At 48.5% G+C, this 27942-nt stretch overlaps 1 protein-coding gene across 1 annotated transcript; it reads right to left on the bottom strand.

The window, feature by feature from the left end:
- Positions 1 to 22856: 22856 nt before the first annotated feature.
- LOC119405395 (uncharacterized protein K02A2.6-like) lies at positions 22857 to 26589 on the bottom strand. The gene is made up of 3 exons (XM_037672234.1): positions 24628 to 26589; positions 23496 to 23622; positions 22857 to 22963 (listed from the first exon to the last, which is right to left on the bottom strand). Exons 1-3 carry the CDS (start codon positions 26587 to 26589, stop codon positions 22857 to 22859), a joined length of 2196 nt encoding a protein of 731 aa, XP_037528162.1.
- Between the last annotated feature and the right edge of the window lie 1353 nt (positions 26590 to 27942).

The raw sequence follows: 27942 nt of genomic DNA, 5'->3' as shown, positions 1-27942 counted from the left end.
TGGCGCTCTGGTGGCGCCCGTCCTGCCCATTGTGTTACTTTGTGTACGTGTTTTAGCCTGCGCCGTGTAGTTTTCTGTTGAAGCAATTTAATTATATCGTAAAAAATTCTAGAAGAGTAATCAGGAGTGTAACTTAATTACTTTTTAGCAGTAATTTCGCCACCTCTGTTCACCTTACGATCACTATGTTCCCCATATTATCTACAAAACATACAGAACAACATCCCTTGCCACCTTGTCTTTCTTGCAGCTGTGTGCCGAGTGGCTTGGAATAAACATGCGTAAGTGTGGCACATTCATGACGTGTCTGCAGCATGATTCGTGTCGTGCCGGAATGCGCTGTGATTATTGCTGAACTAGAGGCCTTCCGTTCCCATGATTCCCCAAGCATACTTTCCGGGTGTGTTATATTATTATTATTATTATTATTATTATTATTATTATTATTATTATTATTATTATTATTAGTAGTAGTAGTAGTAGTAGTAGTAGTAGTAGTAGTAGTAGTAGTAGTAGTAGTAGTAGTAGTAGTAGTAGTAGTAGTAGTAGTAGTTCACCTATTGCTGTCCGGCACCAGGCCTGGCCATCTTTCTTTCTTTCTTTCTTCTTTCTTTCTTTCTTTCTTTCAATCCTCACATTAGGCTATACATATATCGCCTACTTTTATGGTGTGTTGCTTTTTTTTTTTTTTGCACTATTGGTAAGGAAGAGACCGCAAACATTGAGCTGATGGTAAATTAAGCATTCTTGTTGCCTAAAATGAATCTATATCGCTTCTGGTTTAAATATTTTCCTACAAACGATCGCTTTGGTGAAGGCAGTACAGGGTTTAATGAGACGTTGGACGTGGGGCGCTTCGACAGGAATTTCAAAATATTTTTTTTCTACCTTTTTAGGAATGCTCGCTGCCAGCAGATAAATATCGCATCTAATTAGAGTGGGTCGTTGAATTCGGTTTATGAAGAAATATATAGCACGACTGACTCTATAACAATTCGATAATTATTTACGTTTTCACTACAGTTAATTGCTTACCATGCACTGTAACTTAATCTAACCATTCCACTGGCTTTAAACTTGGTCTCTGTAACCTTGACGTCAGATTACGTAAATTTGACGCATTTACAGACAGTCAATCATAATGCGTGTCGCAAAGGAATACTCTAAACAGCATCCAAAACGGCACATTTCTCCTCACGTCTCACTTCGACCCCACTTCGCCACGCCCCTCCCTCGAACTGAAATGAGACGTGACGTCATGCAGGTTTGTGTCACATACCAACATAAGCAATGTTGATTCGCTGTTTTGGGGTGAAAGGGGGAATGCTATAATTTGCGTTCACCACAACTCGTAATGCAGGAGCGGTTGAACACGCCGGCCGCACACAGATCCTTGGCCCAGGGCCCCTACGTGGTCCCAGACCTTGATAATTGGACCAATGAAAAGATAACGCCTTTTAATGAGCGTCAGGGGTGATCATTGAGAGACCCTCCCGGCATCATGCAGCCTTGGTGGAGAGCCCGGCGAACGTTGTTGGCAGAACGAACGCCGGCACCGTGCCGCCACCTATGGGCGCGCTCAGGCGACGCGGCAGCCTCGCACAGGCGTCAAGCGAGCGACCGAGTCAGACGATAGTTTCAGTTCTAACTTCTAAGCGAGTCGCTTTGTATGCTATGGCCGCTGTAGTTGATTTCACCCGAATGCTTGGACTTTCCGTTTATTTCAGTGCATGCGAGACTCACGCACCAACTGCTTAAACGCTTGCGAATTGACCATACCGTAGTTACGCCGTATAACTAGCGGCACTTATTAAGAGCTGCGTTGCTGCTTGTGTTTCGTCGTGTCCTTCCTATGTAATCACATTGCACTTTTCTTCTAGAACATCCACCTTGGTGGTCCAGTGATTATGGTACTTGACTGCCGTCCCGAAGGTCGCGGGTTCGAATCCCGCTCGCGGCGGCCGCATTTCGATGGAGGCAAAATGCTAGAGGCCCGTGTGCTTAGATTTAGGTGCCGAAAGTGGTCCCGACTCCAGTCGGGACCACTTTCGGAAACGAAAATGCTGTACGTAGGAACGTGAAACGTTCCTTTAGTATCTTCGTTTTGTGTGGACTGTGTAACATAGTATAGAATGCAACGTCCAATGTTACTGCATTAAACCGCGCACAGGTCCCTGCAATCATTTACAGGCTTTCTGAGCAATAAGTCCTTGATTGCCAGGACGTATACGACCACATTTTCACATCAGCAAGTGACATAGACGCTAGCGAAATTTCGATGATCAACCAGCCTCGTTTCACGGCTATGACATGCCCGCGGTCATTATGTGTGTTTTTAAACTCCCTATTCATCTATTTGTTCTTTTTCTTATCACACTCGAATTTCGCATCGAAAACAAAGACGCACGCGTACACAAATACACACGCACACACAGAGATCGATGGATGGATGGACTGATAGGTAAATGGAAAGATAGGTAAGCATGAAATGTTAGTAATGGCTGTCACCGTCATGTCCCGCTCGTCTGCATTGTAAGCACGTATATAGCGCGCGAGTCGCCAACAGAAATACGAAAACACGAGTCAAGACCGAGCAGTGTCTCGAGTCCTTCGATGGCGGTTATGCGCCTTTGTACTTCAGTTACTAAGAATAACGATTACCAAGTAAAATATCAGTTAACAGGAATTATGATGACCAAACAAAATAAGAACGAAGCGGGGAGGAACTAGATAAATGCGCTCCTGGGCTAGTTGGTACGCAGTTCAGACTGAAGAACGGTGCGACAGGAAATACATGGACATGAAAGGCAATATATACTTGTCCTATATATATATATATATATATATATATATATATATATATATATATATATATATATATATATATATATATATATATATATATATATATATATATATACACTTTTTGTCGTGTCATTCTTAAGCACGAACAACGATACGTTGGGTCATGAATCGCGATGTAAAAATACTGGCAAGCATGCAAGACGATGAACGACCCTTACACTACCCTTCTCGAGTCCAAATGTATGCTCCACCCTTCTCGCAGTACCATGTATCATCCTTCCTCGACCTCCCGCTGCGTGGCGACCCAACCCCGCATTAGGTTCTGTTGACACAAGGAATAGCAGGAATCGACTTATCTCAACACTCATCTCGGAGCAATCTCGGCGCATCATCATTCGCGTGCGAGACGTGCCACGGAATCACGCCGAGATTTCGTATGCATGTCCCCAAGGCTCGAGTCGTTACAGGAGCCACCAGGGGCCCACTAACGACGAAGAACACAACTGAGAGCAGGATCGTCGACACGCTGCATGTGTAATACGCATAACCAGTCTATGAGGCAGGACGCTGTAGCAGGGGACTTCTCGACACCCAACCCTCCCACCCAGTCAGCACGGAGGTCAGTATTGATGGCTCGGATGCGTGCGTGCAATGCCGATGGATGGACAGCCAACTGACGACAATAACGTGCATGATTCTTGAGGCCGTATACATGACCATGCAAGGGGCGGGGAAGGGGTCGTGTCATGCACGGTGTATTCGGCAAACGGTCCAGTAGAAGGCACTGCGTAGTCCGAGACTCGGAAACAATTACGCGACGGTTATCTGTACGAAAGGCCAATTACGCAGTCGTTGCACCGCGGTGTCTCGTCCCGCAACGCGGAACAGCGTTACTATGCGACCCCTCCGCGAACCACGCCCAAGACCCGAACGCATTCCCCACCGGCCAATTGCAGATGTCATCTTACGAATGCGCAACGTATACAGCTAGTACGGACGTGTGTGTTCATCCCACTAACGGCATGTCAGATTGGAGAGGTACGGCTTGTGGTTTAGGTTACCGCTGTGGAAAGGAACGAGATATTTCCCAACTGGACTTTCGTTCTTTCTACACAGTGTGGCGAAATGTATGATGCCCAGTACCTTAGAGATACAGTGCATAGCGAACGTAGACATGCGCACAGGGGGGCCCTGGTAGGGGGGGGGGGGGGCGACCTCCCTAATCTTCTTAGGGGGTTCCAAGTCTGTCTCACACCTTTCCTCAGTCGGACTTTTCTCGTTATTGGTCAATGTGCAGAGTTACGGCCATGACGCTTTTTGACGATCATGGCGGACTACTAGTGTAGCACGCCAAGAACTGTTTACTTCCCACCTTAACCACCGAAAGCCCGGCAACAAAGGAAGACCGTTGTAAGAAGCAATGTTACTAGACTATGTTCCTAATCTAGTAACGTTGGTAAGAAGCACGTCATCGCTTCATGTTCATTTTTGCATCCGTTGAGAAGCTTTTCTTTCGGGCTCAACCAACTGGGAGGAGTGGGGGGGGGGGGGTGCTGTTATGTGAACTCAGCCCCCCCCCCCTCCAAATATGAGAACCCTGCGAACATAACTAACATAGTACAGCTTCAAACCAGCAAACAAACAAAACAGACTGTATACGTATACATAGAAAATATTCACCGGTTCCAGCAAACAGACAGGCAAACAAGACATAAAAGCACCTAGACTGAAGCACAGAAACAGTTTTCATAAAGTTCAAGCCCGATTTCTTCCTCTGAGAACACGCAATGTGCGTAGCGCAGTATGCACTTTTCTTTTTTGCGCCTTACGTTTAGGTATTTTCGTCATACACGGAACCGTAACGGCCTTCGGCGTTACATGTGGTACCTTGACGGGGCCAGGATCTAATGATACTCAAATTCACAATAACTTGTCGATGAATCAGTAACATTGATTGCTCGGTGAGTTGGTTCATCATGGGTGGTTAGCACTTGCCCTGTCCTGCTCGGCTTTGTGCTCGTGCGTATCCGGCTGGTACTTTCCGTGTACTTTTGTCAATCAAGTAAGTGTTGGCACTACAATCACTACGATTTAAGACAGCCATGTGCTAGACAAGCAACAGCACTACAATCGGTTACAACGAAAGAAAAAAAAAAGTCAGTTGTGCCCACAGCCATCGCTGTATCTCCCACAGAGAGTTCGTTCCATCCAATAGTGGTTATTTATTTTCGTGACGTCATGCACTTCACGATGGTTTCGGATAGTTTACTTTCCCATAGAGACTCACGTTTTCGTCTCCGGTTTTAGATCGGAAGCTTGAATTTCCAGGTAAATTTCTTCAGGGATTCTAATATAGGTGCTCAGCCAAACGTGATGTTTTATGTAGTAATGACGAACCTTTTACTCTATTTACGTTGTGTTTACATTAGCATAGAAAAGGTATTTACGGTCCGAGTGGAAACCAGTTAGTACGACTGTAATTCACAAGCAGGACTACCGCGGTTCTGTGAGACGATCTCCCATTCTTTGTGAGGTTGTTACCAATGAGAATACTCCTTGGTTGTTACCGAGTGTACATGGCATGCGGACAGTTGTAAACTGTCCGTATCTAAGACAAATTAGCGAGTTTGCGAATTGGGGCCCCACTGAGCTTGGGGACCCAAGAAGTTTTCGAGCCGCCAGGGCGTATGCGAGGAACCCAGGCCATTCTTGGGCTCTTGCGCTCGCGTTGACCCAAAACCCAAAAATCGAAGACTAGCGTGGGTCGCCAAGGCGTCTTGGGCCGCTATCGAGACGACGCAGACGCTGCGTGGGCGACGACGCTGTATGGCCCGCGTCTCGCAAGATTTTAATTTCGCCATGTGTGGCGTCCCGTCCGTTTGACCCAACGGTGCTCGCGTTCGACCAAATTCCCAAACTCTGCTGCTCCTCCAACGCAAGAGCGGCCTACCCAACGCAGCTTGGGGACCCAGTAACTTAAGTCCCCAATTCTCACTCTAACCAAACACGAAATGCTCCGCGCATTAAGTTCAACTCATGATCAACAAGTGAAAGAAGGAGCTATACCGCTTGATACTCGTCTGTTTCACAGGTTTTTCTTAAGAAGCGTCCACATCTTGGAAAAATATTATTGGAGATGGCATCACCAACCCTCTCCCGAATGGATTACTGTCATCGGGAACAACGATCTTTTAATTTTATGATTAACCTTAAGAAAGCAAGGCCAATGGAACTCTGAGCGGGCACCACTCAGCGTTCTCAGAGACTGAGTTTCCGACATAAAGTAGGGGCAAGCGTTGGCTTCACTTTTGCTGGTCAAGCGACGCGAGAGCTTCCACTTAAGAAATTTCAAGGCGAAAGCGCCTTAGATGCCTCATCAAACACGAAAATTGACCGTCGGCGTCTGCGGCGTCAACACGAGTGATGCAAAAATCATCACGCGATGACGTCACGATGTGACGCCATCATGACGTCACATGACATCGTCGCTTAGTCAAACGTGGGCCGATCATGGAGGCAGCGTAAAACATGGTCAAATGCAGAAAGCTTGCAATGCCTCCGATCATAGAGGCAGTGAAAAACGACATCAGAAGCAGAAAACTTTTTGAGGGGGGGGGGGGGGAGGCGGATCAGCACGTCGACGAGAAGAAAAAGAATAAGAAAATTGCTTTCGCCTTCGAGTCGTCTTAGGCGATTGCATAAGAGATCTTAAGATCTTGTGAGTCTGTTTTCAAAACCTCCTTGGTATGAGCCCACAAGATTGAATAAGAGCAGACAAAGTCATGTACTTTGCCCATCATTCCCATGGTCGCAGAACGGTCGTAGTGCCCTGATTTGTAGGACTAGCTAGTACGACTGTTTCACAGCTGAAGGGCCGGCAGAGCGGGCAGAGCTTACATTTTTTTCTTATGTTTTAACTTAGAATAGTGATTGTTAATGGCACGCTTGGCAGAACGAAAATGTACGGCCTAGTTTATCTAGCAGAAGAAAGAGATATAGAGACAAACGTCGAAAGGAAGCGGCGTATTATCAAATCTTCAGCGATACCCTCAATGATAGTGGACAGGCCCAGGCGCAGGAGAATATTGCACGCGTCTAGAGGAAAGAGGCGTACCTTGAAACATCAATACCGCATGAACCGTAGACACGCGAAGAAGTAATGTATGCTGCCTGGAAGCAAGACCATACCAACGCGTAATTTAGTGAGGCACTCGAGTTATTATTAACCGCACTTCCGCAGTCACGGGGCACATCGAAACACACGCGCACATAAAACCAAAACGCGCGCATCTAACATTACGCCGAAAAGAAAAACACGGGTGTCATATAAGAGCGCCGAAATAATGAATAATTATTCCCCGAATGCCATAAACAATCCCCGCACTCCAGAAATCATACAACACAGCGGAAGCATCACGCCTCTCGTTTCTACGTCGTGTTGCATAGAAGGAGCCTCTCCTATACAGCGCCGAATGTGTAAGTAAGCGCCAACCCATTATGGGCAAACCGTCCAGCAGTAATCGATACCGATTCCTGAATAATTGCGCGCGCAAACACGCGCGCCGAGCATCTTCCACGGCTATACCCCCGTAACCGTACTAAGCCCCATGCCGCCCCGTCCCTCCCTACACTCAAAACACTCCCCGCCCGGTCGCTTCCTTGGGGTCCGATACAAGCGCCCTGATAAGTCGCACGCTGATTTGCGGCAACGCGCGCACTGGTTTGGTTAGAGATGGTGTATGGTTGCCGGTCGGTTTAGCGGACCGCCACCCGACGAAGCGAACGAAAATATGGCAACACATGACCGCGGGGCTGTTACAAAGCTGTGAGGAGGAGGGGCTCCTCTGGGGATTATAAGAAAGAAAGAAAGAAAGAGAGAAAGAAAGAGAGAAAGAAAGAAAGAAAGAAAGAAAGAAAGAAAGAAAGAAAGAAAGAAAGAAAGAAAGAAAGAAAGAAAGAAAGAAAGAAAGAAAGAAAGAAAGAAAGAAAGAAAGAAAGAAAGAAAGAAAGAAAGAAAGAAAGAAAGAAAGGCGTAAAAGACATTTATCTAGACCCCCATGTGTGGATTCACAAATCTTCCTCTCCAAGGCCACTCCTCGGTCTCGGATGCAGGGTTATCAGCAGCAGCAAAGCAGACCGATATGCAAAACACACAAAATAAAAAAACAAGCAAGCAAGGAACTTCGAAGGAGGTGCGTTGCACCTCAGTAGTCACGCCGCGCATGTGCGCTATCCCCTGCGCTTAGACGTTGATTTATGAAGAGGACACGCCGTCAGCCTGTTTCGTCTACATTAATCAGTTGCTCGCTCTATGAAAGCCTTCCCTAAGCCTCCGTTTCGCTCGCGCATGTGCTTGTTTGTTTGCAATTTTTGAATCGTTGTTGCGCGAGGAGCGGTACGCAGGGCTTATCGTATACACACATATAATATGCAGCGCGAAGTCATGCATGCGCTCGGCCAAGCTCTAGCTGGGCAGTCGTGACTCTCGGGCTAGCGCGCCACTTCAACGGGCGCCCATTTGTGTGACCTCACCCCGTCCCCCCTACCCCAGCCTCTCAACTCCCACAACACGCCTCTTCAACAACCGTCTCTCTAATGCCCCGGTTGTTTGCATCCAAACGGTGCTTATTACGGGCCTGTTTGCAAAGCAATGACGATACCAAATCGACGCTAGGCCTATCTCCCTCCCTTCCCCTCACCCGCTCTCCGATAGCTCCAGGTCGTACAAATGGGCTACCCCTCCCGGCACGTGCGAACTGCTCTCGCGAAAGGCGATTCGTATAAAGCGGGACGGGGATCGAGAAAGCCGGGGGCGTTAGCGCCGCCCACAAATTCGAATGGGTGCTCGGATAATACGACTGCTGGGGCTGCAGTGGGCAGCTAAGCGCTCATAAAACGGGGCCGAACTCGTTCGCAAGTCGACCGCGGTTTTTCGCGCGAGTGAATCGATGGGCTCTTTATCCAGCACGCACAAGAAGCGAAGGAAGCTTTTTTTTTTCTTAATTTATTTATTACAGTCCCGCAGCTTTTCTCGTCCATTCGTTGTTTTCCGCAAATGTCCGAAATCTTGCTCGTGGTCTTGCTTGTTGCAACCTGATTTTTACCCGCCACAGTGTTCTAGTGGTTATGGTGCTCGGCTCCTGATCCGGAGGTCACGGGATCGAATCCCGCGTACTAGAGGCCCGTGTACTTAGATTTAGGTGCACGTTAAAGACCCTCAGATGGTCAAATTTTCCGGAGCCCTCCACAACGGCGTCCCTCATAATCATAACGTCGTTTTGGGACTTGAAACCCCAACAATTATTATAGCCTAATGTTTGCGTTTGCTACTTGCTGGCTTAAAGCAAATTGCTCCGCACTAAAAACTCGCACCCGGTTTCTGCTGAAATCGGGCTACCACCTACACCTCGGGCAACCTTGGGCAGTCTCCCATCTTCAAAGCAGAGGCGTGCAGTACCCGCACGCGTTGCTTTACTGTTAGCACCGCAGTGCATACCGTTATCTTCGCAGGGCGGCGAGAAGATTTAATGTCGGCTGCCTTCTTATCACTGACTCGTTCGCTTCGAACCGGATCACCTCGTGACATCCTTCTCGAGTGGATAACGCAAACACTCACCTCAGTAAATCGTTTTCCCACGCTTCGGACGTGAGCGCAGGGCGCTCTGCGTCGCCGACACTTGCTTAAGTGCACCCATTCGAAATAGGAGGCCTCATTAGCGTGCGAGTTGACTACCTCTCCATTTTCATGCGTTGAAAAATACTTGCGCCGCCAAGTGCCTTCAGCTACTCAGGCAGCACATGACGAAGTACTCAGTAAGCGCGTATCAAAAATCTTACAATGTGCAGCGATCGTTCCTTAATCGCCGACTAGACGCTCCCTCTCCATGCTGGACCACCCTGCATGCGTACTGTTCAGGCTGTGCACATCGCAGTTTCATCGATAAGAAAACACTCCCCTTGCGTATCGCACCCTCTTGGCCTTCCCTTTTGAACAGGCTAGCAGGGTGTATCACTATAACGCGTTCCTAATCAATCTCAAATTTTTTCTCGTGTAATCAATTATCCCCCTCTTTGGACAGTTTTCTCACTCTTCCACCTCTGCCTACACATCAAGAGGAAAAAATCTGAAGGACAGTGTGCGTAGCCCCTGAAACGTATAGATCGCTTGCACTGTCATCTCTGAAACAGCCAAGTTGTAGCACCAACATCGTGGGACGCGAACTTTGTGATGTCACGTTTGTGTTACCATATCAGTACATCGCATGCTGGTTCCTTCGCTATTCATGCACAGAGGCCCAATAACATTCCAGCGACGTCGTTATCACAGTGAGGCAGGTTAATCGCCGCGTGGTTATACTGCCTCGACGTCATCTAAGCCGCCATGTTGTGGGTCCATGACGTCACGTGCGAGCAATCAATAAGCGTAAGTTTCTCCCGAAACAGCTCTGTATTCCATCGATTACCACGATGACGGTAGCGACAACGTTAGGAACAGCGGTAATAGTATCGACGACACAGTCAACGACAACAATTGCGATACGAATAACGAAGGTGGTGACGTTCGGTCACAACGCAGTGGATGACGAAAGAGCGAGCGTTCAAACGTCGCGGCCTCGTCTTCAATGCCCGTGTTCGGACAGATAGCTCTGTCGGTCAGCGCCCCTTCGTATCGCAAGAAAAACAACGCTGACACGCACGATGTCGTCCCTTATAAGACGGGCGCCACAAAATTTGGCTGAAGCACATGGAATATCTGAAGCTGTAAATGAGAGGTCTCACAGTCGCGAAGCAAGCACGAACGCCTTGTGGGTAAAGCGTGGAAGGTGTCCTTGCATGTTATAATTTCTTTTTTTGAAGACATCAGCATATCGTGTATCAAGCGAGCTGTGACTGAGTGAAGACAAACGAGTTCGTTGATACCCGGATGTGGGCGGCCACAATCATTGCAGCGAGCCGTAGGCTCGTCCTGCATGACTGCACTGCAGTTTTCATCACGCCTCAGGTGTGCTTCAGGACCTCGGCTGGCCAGCTGAGCGTCCACTCTTACGTCCGTGCTTACTGCAGGCTTATTGCAGTAATCCTACTTCGTACGTGCTTCGTACGTACTTCGTACGCGCACGTTCCTACTTCGTACGTGCATGTTCTGTTCTTGAGGCCATTGGCACAGCCATAGGAGCGGAGGAGGGGGGGGGGGCACACCACTCCCCGCAATTTTTGCGTTTTGTATGTATGTACTACACGCACACCCATACAAACACACAAACCAACATATATAAACGGGGGTCGGACAGCCCGTCAAAACAAATCTCTGGCGACGCCACTGCTTGAGACTTTTCTTTCTCTTCTATTTGTCCTGCTTACCTTAACAGATTTCTCTTGCTTGTTTAGAATTTCACTAAAACAATAGCACTCACCAATCTAGGTTGGTGAAGCCTCCGATGATGGTGACGAGAATGATGGTGATATGTGGTTTTTAATGACGCAATTGCCAAGTGTGGCCAAAGAGCGCCATGACTAGGTTTGAAGTCTGATGTTTACTTTCATAAGTAGGTAAATTCAAAACATGTGCAAACACTGTATGGCCCCTTAGCCGAAGGCTAGTCGTTGATGTCTCATTAGTACTTTCAGTAAAAACAAAAACGCAGTCTATGGCTACGTCAGGCAATCCGCTACAGGCCCGGAGCCCACAAATGCGGCGGCGACCACGGATTATTAAAGCCCACTGTATCAAATCGCTCTTCAGTCCGTGCCTGTCCCGTGCTACCAAAGAAATCAATCGCAAGATCGCTCTTCCCGTTCCGTCTGGAGCGGAGCTCACACAAAGGCCCGATTCACGAGTCGTACTGCGCCGAAGCACCTCGAACGGAGGTCACGCAACGTGATTGGACAAACGCTCAATATATGTACACATACATACACCCCAGCACCGCGACAACCGCTAAACGAGATTGACGTGGGAACGTGATTAAGAGTTCTGCCGGTGGGCGGCATTCACAGTGCCAAGTTATCTGTACACTCCACCCTAGGTTGTATACATGTACAGATACCGCGGACAAGACCCGTATCAAGGACAGCTGTCGCAGCTACAATAGACACGCCGGGACGGCAAGCCACCGGGTAATGGACATCTGTAACAGGCAACAGCAACGGCTTGAAAGCGAACACGCATAGTCTCGCTTATAGAGGCACTGTTTGCCAGATGCGGGGAGGACCACTCGACTCATAAGGACGTCTACAGTTCGGACACTACTCACCGCTACTGTACCGAGATGGTAGCAAGGAAAACAGACCTCAACGTGTCGTCGCAGCAAATCAATACGTCGCTGGCACGGAAAACAATCACCGATTCCGTTCCTCATGTTTCTTTCTTTCGTCTGTCAAGTTTCCCATTCGCATTTGGTTCGTGTTCGGTCTGTCTAGCGCGCCATTGCAAGGACGCACCCCTTCGTCGATGGAGGCGAGGGACGTCGGAAGGCAATTAACGGAAAGAATTCGACAGAGCCCCATGGGAGAATAATTCGCCGCACAAAAGGATCGCTCCAGCAAACCGGCCATCGGTCATCATCATATGTTTATCGCTCTTTTATCGCTCGCAGCCGCTTCCAACACGTCCATTGCAAGCAGTCGTGAGTTGGAACGGCTTGCTCGTTTCCCTTCCGACGACTACCCTCGGCAGCCTCTGCACCTCTTCTGTATAGTTCACTATCATTCTTAATTCACGTATGCGTGTGCGCTTAGGCTCACGCCGGTGACTCCTAGCTCACTCCTGACTTCGCTTTATGTTCTCTTTTCACTGTTTCCGGTAGCGGCAATGTGCCTTTCGCCCATGCGTGTTCTGAGAGGAGGAACACTCGGCCGAGCCGAATTTCTCACGGGATGCACTGCATCGACATCGCGCGATGTGCGGTGTAATAAGCGTTGAAAATGAAGCCGAGACCACGTTCGGGTGATGGAGTTGCCCGATGCTCGGTCTTCGCACTACCCAATTAGCGCTGCTCCTTATCGTGTCGCTACACAGTGAAGAACACTGCTTCCGTAAAAGTGTGCACCGTCGCGGCACTGCGGCAGAACTGACCATCGTGGCCAGTCACGACTGTAATGATGATGATGACGTTGCGCACTTGAAGCTTCTATATGATTCGGAGCTGCAGCTCCCCTTTTCTTCTTCAGTCTCATATTGCTACCTTGTCTTGCCTAATTAGCATCACTACTCGTCAGCTATGTCTTGTTACATACTACAGAATATGCAGCTCTTATAGCAGTCCATCTGCGTTTCCGTTCAAAGTTGTTAGCAGTTTGATGTCATTGCATTCTTATCTCCTTCTTTCGACAGTGATTTATTAATCTGTAACGGGCACTGTGCAATCATTGAACGTCATGAGGTGATTTTTCTTTTGTTTTTTTTTTCATCGGGAGCGTCTGATTCTTGCATCTTCATCGTCTTCGTGAATCAACTTCGTTAGTCTGCAAGCGGCCAGCCCCCACTATTGGTTTCCCACGCTGCACACAACAAAACCGCGAGCGACCGTCCTCCTTGACATGCGCGACCCGCTACAATGTAACACTCCAAGTAGATCATCAACATGGCTTCTGTCAGCTTTCTTTAATGAGCGTCGGGCCCAAATGGAAATGCAGAGCGGTGAGCTAGCGCTGCAACTGATGTCGGCTGCGTTCCGCCGATCCTTCTTTTCTCTGTTTATTTATTATTATTAAGAATCCCATCGCTTTAAAAATTGTTACTGAGCATGCAGCGAGATGAACTCGTGATAACAGCGTTATAATTGCGGTATGTTGTACTTAAGGGTACTGACTAGGCGTAGCGGACGTGTTGTGCATATACAGGGTGTCCCAGCTATCACGCAGCACGATTTTAAAAAAGAGGAACGGCGTTACGCGAAGCAAACCTACTGCATATTGTTCCTAACACACTGGAGTAGCCACTACTATTTTTTTCTTTAATGAAGTTTGATTAATTAGTCATAATTATATTTGTAACTCTACAAGTACTCACCTAATTATCAAAATGTCAATGAGGCGTATATGGGCATGTACAAATGGCTTCTAACTGCGCTATTTTCAACAACGTGCTAATTGCGCGCTCATTTTTTCCGGTTGATCAAGAAAGCCCGCGAAATATGAAAAGTGACACGTGACTAGACTGTTGCGCGCGTCGGGAACCAGCGCCCTCAGACAGGCTCCCATGAGGTAGACAGTATCAAGAAAATAATGCAGAAAGAAAACAAAATGTATCTCTCTATCTGCCACTCCCCGGCCTAAGAAACGCACCGCTTGATCTTACAGAGTCAGGCCGTAATCAAAACACCTGCCGCGTTATCAGTGAGAACAGTCGGCCGTGAGATATGGATAATGATTGTGGCGGACTATCGAACAGAATGAATCCCAGCGAAATTGTACGAAACAGATCTTCATGGGGCTTTTATTGCACTCGTCACGTTCCAAAACAGTGAACGCAAGCAAATATACAAAAAAAGTAGTAATATTGCGTTGTGCAGGTACACATGCGAGAATTCTCAGTCTTTTCTGTTCACTTTTTTAACGCATTCACCCTCCTCTAGGTGGCGCCACCGTCCCAGCTTGGGCACGTAAGCGCTATTTCATTAAACTAAAACACGCTGTCCACAACCAACGTTTGCGGCACGGTAACGATATTCCCTTAACCCCCGCTATCACGCTAAAGCTAAACTAATAACTGTCTAATAACAATAGCGTCGATGTCAACCGCCGTTGAGCCGCCGGAATCTACGGAGTCGTCGGCGTCGCCTGCGAAGTGTTGGCAAGTGTTGGCTTCTCCGCAGTGCAAATGAGCCACCTATGACCACCGTGACGGCGCTCGGCGAATAGCGTTGCTGGAATCATCGAAGGCAGAGCGAGCGGCGTCCGGAAAACAGTGGCGAAACTCTGCTACCTAAAGGTAGCATACGTATACAGTAACTCTATTGCGGGTGGGAGCGTAGTCACGTGTTGTTTTTCATATTTCGCGGGCTTTCATTATCAGCCGGAAAAAATGAGCACGTAATTAGTACGTTGTTAAAAATTGCGCAGTTAGATGTCCTTTGAACATGCCTACATACGCCTCATTGACATTTTGACGATTAGGTGAGTACTTGTCGAGTTACAAATATAGTTATGACTAATTAAGTAAACCTCATTAAAGGGACCGACAACTGCCCAGAACATGAAATGAGATGACTGCACTGATGGAAAGATTGTCCGTCGCATTGACTCAAACCAACCCTGTTTATCTCGTGAGAGGCGGATTTATATTTTTATTTCTTCATTGAAAGTCGCGAAAAATGACTTTTGGCGCCTCTGGCGGCAAAATCATACACGGTCCGATGAAGCCGGTCACGTGACCATTGATTGGTGTATGCGTTCGATGACTTTTCTGTTAGTACTGGAATATTGTTCATTTTTTTATATTAAAAGATATTACTCCATAAAAATGTACATATAGGCCAGCGTTAATTGTATGCAACAAAGTGGCGCTGCCTTCGCTTGGTGTAATGATCCCATGCCGCGAAAAGCCATCCATGACACAGGCGCAGGCAACCTTGGTCGCAGGCGCGCACAACGCTGTACAAATACAGAGAAGGTGTATAAAGCCACATCATCTCATTGTAACAGCTTGCTATTTTCAAAAATGGCTGGAAAGCTCAAAATAAAGGTGGTTAAGCATAGCTACAGTAACTCCTGCGAAAGCAGAACAACGACAGCTTTCACAAGGGCTAGCGGCATTGCTATCAATTCTCATCGTTGCTGGAGCAAGCCTTCATGCGTGTTTGGAGCCTTTCAGATCGAAAAATACTGCTTATAAAATAACTACGTGCTTTTAGGATAAACCACTGCAGCTACAAAAGCTACGAAGGGTAAGCTTCCTGTCGCGCCGTAAAAAGCTGGGTCGAGAAAAATCAGTTGTCGGTCCCTTTAAAGAAAAAAATAGCAGTGGCTACTCCAGTGTACTAGGAACGATATGCAGAAGGTGCGCTTCGCGTAACGTCGTTCCTCTTTTTTTAAATCGTACTGCCTGATAGCTGGGACACCCTGTATAGCCTAAAATGTAATTGTACTATTGCACTTTGTGGAACGTCGGTACAATGGAGATGCCAACGATAGCTGAAGTGCATAATAGTATCATCATGTAGCACTTTGTGGGAGCCTCACATTTTTGCGTCATTGTTCTCATGAGCATAGGCGTGCGCACAGGGGGGCAGGAGGGGCGGCCGCCCCCCCTAATCACCTAAGAGGGGGGGCGCAAAATCTGCCCCATACACTGACTTAGTAGGGGGGGGGGCTGCGATGAACCTTCGCCCCCCCTGATGGGGAACCCTGCCCACGCCTATGCTCATGAACGAGAAAAGAAAGGTAGATCCCACACGTTCTGGGAATCGATTTCATGCAAAGCAGTCAGCGAGTAGCTGCCTATGCGGCATCTTTTCATTTTTATTTCTTTTAGCCCAGAATTACGAGGTAGATCGATGCCTTTGTGTAAATTCAGTAGTTGCCATATCGAGGTCTTACCAGGTCGCGTTCACTGGCGCCAGAGGGTGGCTTATGATCCGATGTAAGATCGGTACATGCGTTAAAGCACATACGTTAGTTTTGTCAGTGTACCAATAGACGTTTTCAACGCAGCATATGTCACCAAGCAGAGCCGCGCGTAGACGAAGTACTTTGGAAGGAAGCACCTGTCTTCCGTGTCTTATGTCTCTTCCGTCTGAATCTTATAGAAATTGCGCCGAAGGCGCGTGCTAGCCGAACTACGTCTCGCCTATAGAACGTGTGAAGTAGGAATACATACGTCTACACGACAATTCACTGCCTCCCGGTTTTCTCATTTCGTCACACTTAATAAGCCAAGGTATTTCACGATCCTGAAATGCCGCGCATGACCGACGGTTACTATATCGACTGGAACCGCCACCAGAACCGCTCAGCTATGTCGAAGCCGACAGCTATGCAATACACGCGAGAGAGACCCAAGAAATTCGTTTTTCATAGAAGTGGACGTTTTAGCTCATCATACAGATGAAGCTTTGCCACTCACCTCTACATCTTCCGTCGAAAGCTTTGCGTCCGCGGTAAACCCACTCTCCTCCGCCTCACCCTCTCATTAGCTGAAAGCTATCCGAAGGTGTTTATGACGTAAACATAGCTTCACAGTCCACTTAACGCTTCTCTGCCCCTTTTCCCATCATGTCACTCCTAATGTGAGGTATTTCACGATCGTGATAACATAGCGCGTCAACAGGGGGTCAATCCGTTCAATCTATGCTTGAGAGAAGAAAAACGCTATCGGAGACATGCTTCAAGAGTTGTTCGGCTCTGTCGGAAGCCGGCGACTACAGCCTCGGCACGTCCGCAAGCGTGCATCTCCCCTCTTATCCAACCCCGCTCCTCGAACCCCCTTCGTTCCATCGCTCGGAAGCAAAGGAGGAGGAGTCAGGCTCGTGAGCCCATCAATCTCGGATGAGGTCGACACTGCGTGCAAGCCTGGGAGAACCAGCTCCGCGGCATCGAACCCACCTCGCTGTCAGGACAACGACGCGCTCGCTTTAAGAACGGCCGCTGATGCGGCCATCGCTTTGAGCGCGCAAGCTATGCAGTAGGCGCTGCAATGCTGCTGCTACTACTGATGGCTTGTATGCATGCGTTCGAGCGAGCGAGATGATGCTGCCGCAGTATGCAGGGGGGAACGCCGACAGGGCAACTGAATGACCCGCCGATCAGCACATGCCTCTTCACGCGCCGCCCGTTCACAGTTGCTTCCGCTTCGCATGCAGCCATCACGAATCCCATCGCGTCGATGGTGCTAATGGCCACCGCTGTCCCCGTTTAATCTACGGCCTTACACTCGGGGCTTCCAGGAGGAATTTTTTCGTCAACCCTGCCGATGAGGGACCCCCGTCATGAGTTTGCTTTTCAGTTTTCACCATACGCGCTACTTTCCCCTCAGTTCTGTAGCTACGCGTTTCATATTCTGTTACGCGTTCACACGTCGGGATATACTGAAGACATTGTCTTTCTGCCTCTCTTCCATCCACAGTCTGTAAGGGCGAGCCATGACATACTTGTGACCGCATTCGACTAATGTATTTACTCGAATATACCGGCACTAGTCAGCACTGGCTAATACTGCATGCTGTTGACTAAATTAATGGCTGACATCAGCTGGAGTTGCTTGAATTATAACTAAGGGTTCCTTAATGATTATTTAGATGGCTAAATGATTGCTAAGCTGTCTAGTGGTGGCTAATTATTCGTGCATGTTGGCTAGTGTTCATAAACGAGGGATTGTGATGGCTATAGTATTGGCTAAGTGATGCGAAACGTTAGCTAGCATTCGCTAATGCTGGCTGTCCACTGGCATAACAGACACATTAGATTCGTTCAATCCCAGTCGTATGAATGAGTTACTTGTTACGATTTTATGAATTCGTATTTAATCACTACGATATAGGCGACAACGAGATTTTTATCTGTACGATACGATACTTGATGTGCGTGACTCTACTCGCAGAATGTGACATGCGCGAGTGGACCGTCCCCCCCCCCCCTTTCACCTCCCGAATTTCTTGCATTTTGCGCGTGTATTACGTGTACAAACGCAAGCACGAACACTCCCCTTCGACTTACCAAAAACGTTGTCTGCCTATGCCCCGGCCACCATACCACAATGCATAATTGTGTACTCTAACATTATTAAAGGAGTTGGTAGTTTCTGCAATGTGCGTCTACATTTCGTTTCTCTTCTTTTGTTATTGTTCCGTCAGTGTGATACTGACGGAACAACAATACTAAGAGCATACAATCACGAACGTTCAGCCTTTCATTACTTTACTAATCAAACCAGTCTTGCTACGCGCCCCCCGTGTCGATAATAGAAACCGCGGCGTGTTTATCGCGCTTCTCAAACGAGCGTCCGGCATGCAGCCCTTGGCAGCTCGCGACAGCCGCACTTGTTGCATTCCAGCTCCACGGTTATAAGATTGCGCATTCGTCGGAATGACTCAATCGACACATCCGTCACGACTTGCCACTTAACGGCAACGCATCCATCTTCCCGCTGCTTCGAGAGCTTCCAATTTGGCATTGATTCGAACACCAGGTGATTGGGAATCCCTCTCACTGTAGATTTATTTATATGTTTTCCGCGGGAGAGACTCGGAGCAGCCATAAATATTTCATTAAAGCGACCTTCGAAGTAATTACCTCGGTTTGGTATCTCTTCAGTTAGGCGTTCCTCACTAAAACGGACTCGTAACGAACACGATCAGTGTTTGCGCTCGCGAAGAACTGAAGTGTTATATCGTGTCTGATCAGAGGTTATTGAGAAAGGAACGCCCGTTTTCCGTTGGCGTGAAAAACAAGATACAAGGTTTCAATGAGGTTGTCGAATTCGCATTGCAGCAAGGCTGTGGGAAACGGTTTGGCGATGCGTAATGTACTGACATGCCATTAAGGCAATTTCTATGCGGGTGCACGATCGAATGCAGGAATGCTAAACAATAGTCTTCTTGCTTTTCAGAGCTGACGCGTGGCGCCATGACAGCCGAAATCTGGCTTGCGCGTTTTTCTTTTCTTTTTTAGAAAGAGCCTTGGCGCATTGATGTAATTTGCAATGTCTTAATCCATATCTCTTCGTGCCTCGAACCTGGAGAAAGCGAGCCAGGCGATTAATCAAGCTGAGTTCACCATGTGTGTCATAACTTTTCTATCTCACACACACACACACACACACACACACACACACACACACACACACACACACACACACACACACACACACACACACACACACACACACACACACACACACACACACACACACACACACACCTTTTTCGGCGACTTCTCATCATTCTTTGTGTAGTGATTTTACAGCAAAGCTTCTGGCGCACACTCGTCAAGCGGTGTCACATGTTCCTGCACCGTTACGTCACTTTTCCACGGCAATCGGCGAAGTGAGATGATTTGAACAACCAGCTGGCTCGGAATCGAAAAGTCAGGATATAGTGCCAGCATGGCGGACAGTCAGTGGCGCATAATTTTCTGTTCAGCGCCACCTTATTACGACACTGACCGATCATGCGAGATTCTCGGCTAAAGCTATAAAGCTCCTGCTCTGCCATAAATCTTGAAATAAACGGAAAAAGATGAACACAAGATCGAAAGGCTGGCCGCCGCGCCACATTAGTGCTGCCGCGCATTCCGGCCACGGCGTCATGCGTTCTGGCAGTTTTAATTGACAGCAGCGGATAGGTAGCAACAACGAACAGTGAGAGCACTGACAGTAACGTATAGTTAATAACTTGCCTTATGTTGCACAACCAGATTGATTACGCTCCCCTCGTGCGAGATAAGCGTTACACAATCTTTAACTGTACTAATGGTAAGAGCTTCGACTTATTACCAGCGGACCGTATCTGAGTACGCGCGCATCACTCATCGACACCGACGCGCACAACGCGGAAGCTACAAGCACCTGCAACTCTTTGCTAACAGCCGAAGCGAGTTTCGGTTACGCAAGCCATTGATTTTCGCCTATAGCGTGGGCACACGCCTACGGCCTGCGCCAACGCATCGGCATCATGAGTTACGCGAGGCGGCATCAGTTATGAAGCGATGACTAATTGGCGACGCTTTTCATTAGACGCGCGCGAGCGCGTCTCAAACGACTACCCACACACAAAACGAAAGATGCGCTGGCTTTCATAAGTACGCAATACAGAATACAACAGAAAAGAGGTACGAAAGACGCAACGATAGCCTCTCTCGTATAGGCAGAGTTATATGCCATCACAACGACGCCTGTCATGCATGCGGCTGGTTGGCTGGCTGGCAGGAGAAGCCCCGCATTCGAGGAGCGCGCACGAAAGATTGCAAACTCGTGCGCGAATCGCGAGCTGTTAAGCTAATCGAGCCGCGTTATTAATAACACGCCAATTGTGCCTGTCGCTGCTTAAACAAGGCTTAATATAACGCCGCGCGCGGCAACCGTCGTTGACGGCCCAGTCAGTGCACGTTGCAGAAGCCGATGAAATACGTGGCGACGGAGCCTTGCTTTTTCGCTATACGACTTCGTGACGCGAAGTCGTGACGTGACCCGTGGCGCTGCTCGCCACAACACCCTCAGACCCTTTCCCCCTCCCCTCCCTCCATCATCTATCTACACTGCGTAATACGTTGCTACTACTGCTGCTAGCCGTCTTCTGCGATCGAGCCAGGCATCGCTAGACTGCAGGTCTTAGGGCCTCAGCTCTTCGTGGACAGGAGAGCGTACGCTCTTCAGTTTTATTGTTAGAGCTTTTGTGTCTGCCTGTTTGGAGAGTTTATGGCCAGCGAATGTATGAAGACGCGGTGGCTCTCAGAAGGGTGATGATTAGAAGATGAGGCCGAAGTTGATGTGTACGCTGTTATTAGCTTACTCTACTTCTTATTGCTTGTTTCGATTACTTCATGTCTATAGTCCTGACGTCACGCGCTGCCGTTCCATCGCCCGCGAATAATGGCTCCTAATCGCTCCCCGCCCACCGTGATTTGTGGCAGCGTAGATTAGGTTGGATAAAGGAGGAAAGAAGGGGGGGGGGGTGAGGTTTACGCACGCTCTGCCGTGAACCCGGAATCTAAGATGGCAGAATAGTTATTTCTTTTAAACTATTCGGCGCTCTCTAATAACACAACCAAAACGCGATACACGTTCCACCCGTATACATAGAAGCGTGCTTGCTGTTCGAGCATGAACTTCGAGTCCCTAGCACATAAATTATTATAAAGCAGATTTATTTTGATGATCGAAGATATTAGACAGCGATTACCAGCGAAGTGCAGGAAGATGCGCACAAACCAGCTTTTTTTATGTTACTAACTACAGGAAAATATACTAGAACAACTGCCGTGTGTGGTTACGGTGGACAACCATTAATATTCATCGTTTAAAGAGGCCGTGGCAGTTTGTTCGATTAATGAGCGACCACGTTCAGCACGCTTCGTCGCCTTTGGCGTAGCCTAACTTTCGAAAGAAAGAGGGGCAGGATTATTTTATTATTTATTTATTTATTTATTACTTATTTATTTTACGCGAGCCTCTTTTATGCCTGGGTCCATCGAGAATTGACGCGCGTCATTTCCGTCACGGAACTGACGTCAATAAAAGGGCACGCAGGTTTCTCAGAGAGAAATTCAGAAAAAAAAAAGAATGTTCGATCTACCCGACCGTAGAATCACATCTCCGACTGCACGACTCCCCGACGAAGGGGCATCCACGTCGAAGTCTGTCATGTCGGCCAGATAGCAACAGCCGCTGTGCGAATTGTATTTCTTAACGTCAAAAGCAGCTGCACCTAGTTCCACACGTTTTGCTTTCGCGTTATGAATGATTCCCACGAATGAGGGATCAACAGCCATTTCTTTAAAGCGAAATCCTTAGATGCCTCATCAAACGCGAAAATTGACCGTCGGTGGTATCGGCGAACTGTGGCGACATGATGACGTTATGTCCTGACGTCATCATGTCGTCACAGATCGCTAAAGTTTGCGACGTCACGTGATGACATCGTCGCTTGGTCAAAGGTGGGCCGATCACGGAGGCAGTGCAAAACCAGGTGAGGTACAGAAAGCTTGCAATGCCTCCGATCACGGGGGCAGTGCAAAACTGAAGTAACGTAGCTCACACAGGCCAGAACCACCAGTAAAACCAGGTTTATTCCAAAGACCTGCGATCGTCGTCTTCCTCAGTCTACTCAGACCTATGTGCACGCGCCGTGCAGATGCGCTCAGCCGCAGTTCCGCAATTGGCGCGATACAGCACTTCCTTCCCCTAGAGTGTCTGGTGAGAAATTGCACTTCTTTCTAAAACCTGTCCGGAACTCTTCTTTTGCGAGTTGAACGTCTGGGTAGGACAGGGTCTTCCACAGCGCTTGCAGGCTGGTCTGTACCCGCCCCATCGTCTGTTTGTGCGCCGAGTTCTTTTGCGGGTAGTTGTGGCAGCGAACCTTCATCGCCGATGTTCGTTTCGCTCTCCCTTGAATGGGTCACGGAGGCTTCTTGCTGCGCTTGCTGAGCTTCCCGAAGTCGCACTTGGTCGACATGTCGTCGCTGTTCTCCTTCTTCCGTATCAACAGTAAGCAGCCGACCCCCGCTGGCCGCCGTCACCGTACCAGGCAGCCATCTCTGTCCACTGCGGTTATACTGCCGTGACCAAACTCGTGTTCCAGGAAGAATCAACCGGGAAGGTGGTGCTGCAGTCTTGACCGTCTCTTTTGTGTCCTCTCGCATCGGGAAATGAGCACTTAGTCTGGTTCTTGGCTGGGCACCTAGCAACATCTCTGCGGGCGATTTGCCGTCCTTTACCGGCGTTACCCTGTACCGAAGCAAGAATTTAGCAAGTCGACAGTTCAGTGACCCTACTTTGTTCTTCTTTAGTGCTTCCTTGACAGTGCGCACTGCCCGCTCTGCTGCCCCGTTCGACTGCGGATAATAAGGGGCAGTTGTCACGTGACGGACATGATTATCCCGAAAGAAGGTCTTTGTCACCACACTAGTGAATTGGGGCCCATTATCGGACACCACTGTGTGAGGCAGGCCGAAACGAGCGAAAATACTCCGAAGAACTTCCACTGTGGTGTCAGCCGTCGCTGTTTTGAGTGGGACTGCCTCTATCCATTTCGTACCTGCATCCACCAGCACAAGGATCATGTGACCTTCCACAGGACCAGCAAAGTCGACATGCAGCCGAGACCAGCGCTTGTCAGTTTGAGGCCAACTTGAAGGAACTTGAGCCGCAGGTAGTGGCATACACTGCACACAGTGCGGACAACTTTTTACCAGAGTCTCTATATCGTGGTCCAGAGCCGGATACCAAAACAACGCGCGTGCGAGGCTCTTCATTGCCGTGATGCCCGGATGGCTTTCGTGCAATTCTTCCAACATGAAAGAACGCGCTCTCTCCGGCAAAATGACACGATGACCCCAATAAACTAATCCGTTGCTCACTGTCAGCTCATCCCTACGAGTGAAGAAAGGACGGAAACACTGTTGTCCCGCACTCAGTTCTCCTGGCCAACCCCGCAGAATCCATGTCATTACTTGACGAAGCACTTCATCTTCAGCGGTGTTCTCTGCTAGCTTCTGGGGACACAGAGCAAACTCGTTTAAAGCTTGCGCGTGCAGCACGTATTCTACCGAAGAGCTTTCTGTTGCGCTTTCTTGATTAGTCAGAGGTAAGCGGCTCAAAGCATCGGCGTTACCATTCAGCTGTCCTTTCCGATATTCGAGCTCATACTGATACGCTGACAAAAGTAATGCCCAGCGTTGGATCCTTGCTGCTGCCATTTGTGGAATGGGCTTGTCCTGATGAAGAAGCCCGGTCAATGGCTTGTGATCAGTGACCAGCGTAAACCGGTTGCCAAAAAGATAATCTCGAAACTTGGTCACACCGAAAACTAAGGCAAGCCCTTCCTTTTCCAACTGCGAGTAGTTTTTCTCTGCAGCAGTCAATGTTCTCGATCGAAAACCTATCGGATAATCTTTGCCGTTGATGCGATGAGACAGCACAGCACCCAAACCATACATGGAAGCGTCACATTCAAGCCTAAGTGGCTTAGAAGGATCATAATGAATTAGAAAGTTTGCCTTTTTCATAGCCTTCTTCGCTTCTTGAAATGCGCTTTCTTGCGCCTGTCCCCATTTCCAGGCAACTCCCTTCGTCAGCAATGCATACAGTGGTGCTAGCATGGTTGAGAGGTTAGGCAAGAATTTGGAGTAATACGTGATTAAGCCCAGAAAAGATTTCAACTGGCTCACCGAAGTTGGCGACGGTGCACCTAGTATGGCGCCGAGATTGTCTTGCAAAGGATGCAGGCCTTTTTCATCGATGCGGTGGCCCAGAAATGTCACTTGCTTTTCTCGGAATCTACATTTGGTTTTATTCAGCTTCAGGCCGCTGTCCTGCAGTCGTTGGAACACTTGTCGCAATACCGACATATCGCGCTTCTTTTCCGCGACAATAATGTCATCTAGGTAGACTTTCACTCCTGGCAGACCTCGGAGGACTGATTCCATGCGCCTTTGGAACAGAGCTGGGGCTGAAGCGATTCCAAAAGCGAGGCGATTGTAACAGTAGAGTCCCTTATGCGTGTTCAGCACTGCGATCTTTTTAGCTTCGGCGTCTAAAGGAAGCTGGTTGTATGCGTTACGTAGGTCCAACGTACTAAAGACTTCACCTCCCGCAAGCGCTGCGAAGATATCGTCAACTTTCGGCAGAGGATACTGTTCCAAGTAAGTAGCCGGATTCACCGTTAACTTGAAGTCCCCGCACAGTCTTATGTCACCGTTCTTTTTCGCCACGGGGACTACCGGCGTTGCCCATTCAGAGACGCTGATCTGGGAAAGCACTCCTTCTTCCACCAGGCGATCAATCTCTGCTGAGACTTGGGCACGCATTGCATAAGGCACGGTCCGTGCTTTGCAAAAACGAGGCCGAGCGCCTTCCTTGATGTGTAGCTTAACGGGAGGCCCTTCACAGCAACCCAGTTTGTTGTCAAACAGCTGCGAAAACTCGTCAAGTAGGGCTTTCAACTGCGCATTCTGTTGAACAAAGTTTACACAAGCAGCGCTGTTGGCGTCCAAAAGAGACACGCCGGCCTTGCAAAATTCCTCGATTGTACGCCGCCCGCAGAGGAGTGGTCCTTGACAGCCCACCACCACTAACGTACTGGTCACGGTTACAGTCCCAGACTTCACGTCCATGGTTAACTTGCCAATGACGGGCAGGGGTCCAAGAAAGCATGATAGCCGCACGGCAGTTTTTGCGAGAGCTGGCCGCCGCCTTCTGTGTCTCTCGTATACACTCACTGGAATCACACTCACCGGCGAGCCCGTGTCGAATATCATGCTCAGTTCCTGCCCTCCCCACGTCAAAACCTTCTCGAGAGGCCGCGAGACGTCCCTGTCGGTCGCACTGTGTGCCACCAAGGCAAGCATAAATTCTTCGCTCTCACTTTCATCTTCTTCCACGACATATGCACCTGACGTCCGTGAACGACTCCTGCGGCATACCCTGGCCAGGTGACCTTTCCTTCCGCACAGACGGCATTTGGCGTTTCGATGGCGGCACACGTTGGAATCACGCGGCCCGTCGCAACGTTCGCACAGTGGGCGACTGCTTTCCAGGTTGCTGCTCGGCGCCCGGGACTCACGTCGTCGCAGCAGGGCGTTCATGGTACCACTTCCGTTGCCAACGCCAGTCTCCTGCATGTCACGGACGTCTTCCTGTGCCTTCTCGGAAGCCCTGGCGAAGTCCTCGGCCTCTTTCAAGGTCAGCGTAGCTCGCGTCAACAAAGAACGCCGTGTGTCGTCGTCCCGGATACCGCAAACGATGCGATCTCGTAACATACGGTCCATCATACTACCGAAGTTGCAGCTTTCGGCTAGCCTCCTGAGTTCCGCGATGAAATCTCGCACACTCTCGCCTTCCTTTTGCCTCCGCATGAAAAACGCATAACTGGCTGCAATTTCATTAGCTTGCGGGTTGTACTGATCTTCCAAACATTCCACAACCTGGTCGTAGCTTAAGGTGTTGACCGGGGTGCTTGGATTACGTCCTTGTAATATCCGTACAACGCTGTCGCTCAGCGAAGAAATCAGCAAGGCGCGGCGCTTCCCGGGATCCGTTACTTCATGTCCCTCGAAGAAGGCTTCAAGACGTATGCGGTACGTACCCCAGCTTCCCGCTGCTCCATCGAAAGCTGGTGGGCGAGATCCCATGTCTTCTGGTCGTCCGCCTTCAGCCGAAGATTATACCGGAGTAATATCCCATCCTCGTCGCCACTGAAGTAACGTAGCTCACACAGGCCAGAACCACCAGTAAAACCAGGTTTATTCCAAAGACCTGCGATCGTCGTCTTCCTTAGTCTACTCAGACCTATGTGCACGCGCCGAGCAGATGCGCTCAGCCGCAGTTCCGCAATTGGCGCGATACAGCAAAAACCACGTTATGTGCAGGAACCTCTCGGAGGGTGGAGGGGGAGGATCAATACATCGAGATTATTTATTGATTATCGACAATTATTTATTTATTTATTTATTTATTTATTTATTTATTTATTTATTTATTTATTTATTTATTTATTTATTTATTTATTTATTTATTTATTTATTTATTTATTTATTTATTTATCATGCAGAAGTGAACGCGAGGGACGGCTTTTCTGTGGTAGGCTAAGAAAGCCTAAAGCTTTCCTGCCTCCTCGTTTGGCCACAGCTGCTAAGATTAAACAATTCTGATGCCTCAGACTCTGTTCTTCACGTCTGCGCACGTACCAATCACGTGATTATAGGGATAATGCGCGGGCAGTCAATATTATGCCTGCCAAAAGACCTCGCGGTGTGCTTAAAGAACTATGAATAAATTTTTATGGACCCATCAGGGCGCGTCAACTTCTGACAATTTTTTGAAGCTATAGAAGCAGTCATCACATATAGGCACAGTCTAGCGTGCCGGAAAATGCGTTGTTTTTTCCTTCCAAGAAATTTTACACTCAAACATAAACGCATTACGTCGCACGATTTTTCGAAGCGCGTATCTCGAAACATGTTCCAGCTGCGGAATTCCTTCTGCACGTATATTTCCTTGAGAACTTGCTTACTTAGTTCGTAAGCGGATGATACTTAAATATCGAAATGCAACTGAGAATGCATCGTTCTCAGTTAGCGCCACAAATCTTTCGCTGCGAAATGCGTATCAAGTAAAGGGATTAGTCCAAATGCTAATCGCTTAAATCTTGTTAATCTGTCAAGCTACGCTCACGCGATTTCCTCCAGCAAGCGACGCAAGTGGAAAAATGCCCTCCACATTCTTAGAAGTCTGGGTTTCGAGCGCTTTTAAAACTGGCTATAAAACCAGTCGCCGCACGGCTTATCGCAAGAAGTCTACCAGCGAAGTGGGACTCGAGTCGCATACCTTGCCTAATGACACTGGCATGCATCGTTTAATGCGGCGTGAGCTAACAAGTATCGAAGGGCGAGAGGGGTTAAGTCGTTCGCTCGATGTAATCGCCTAGCTATAACATTATACGCGCCGCATTGCTGTTCTATACAGGTAGTCAGATCAAATCGAAC

Source organism: Rhipicephalus sanguineus, chromosome 9 (genome assembly GCF_013339695.2).
Source record: "Rhipicephalus sanguineus isolate Rsan-2018 chromosome 9, BIME_Rsan_1.4, whole genome shotgun sequence".
Lineage (NCBI taxonomy): Eukaryota > Metazoa > Arthropoda > Arachnida > Ixodida > Ixodidae > Rhipicephalus > Rhipicephalus sanguineus.
Note: the sequence above shows the minus strand (reverse complement) of the source record. Positions and strands in the feature narration are given on the sequence as shown.

Excerpts from the sequence above, each read along its gene's own strand:
- LOC119405395 (XM_037672234.1), bottom strand. The coding sequence starts at position 26,589 with ATGGGATCTCGCCCACCAGCTTTCGATGGAGCAGCGGGAAGCTGGGGT. Across the intron at positions 23,623-24,627 it reads GTGCACCGTCGCCAACTTCG|TGTATGCCACTACCTGCGGC; the intron begins GTGAGCCAGTTG and ends CACTGTGTGCAG. Across the intron at positions 22,964-23,495 it reads CCTTGTGCTGGTGGATGCAG|CGGGGGTCGGCTGCTTACTG; the intron begins GTACGAAATGGA and ends GACGGCGGCCAG.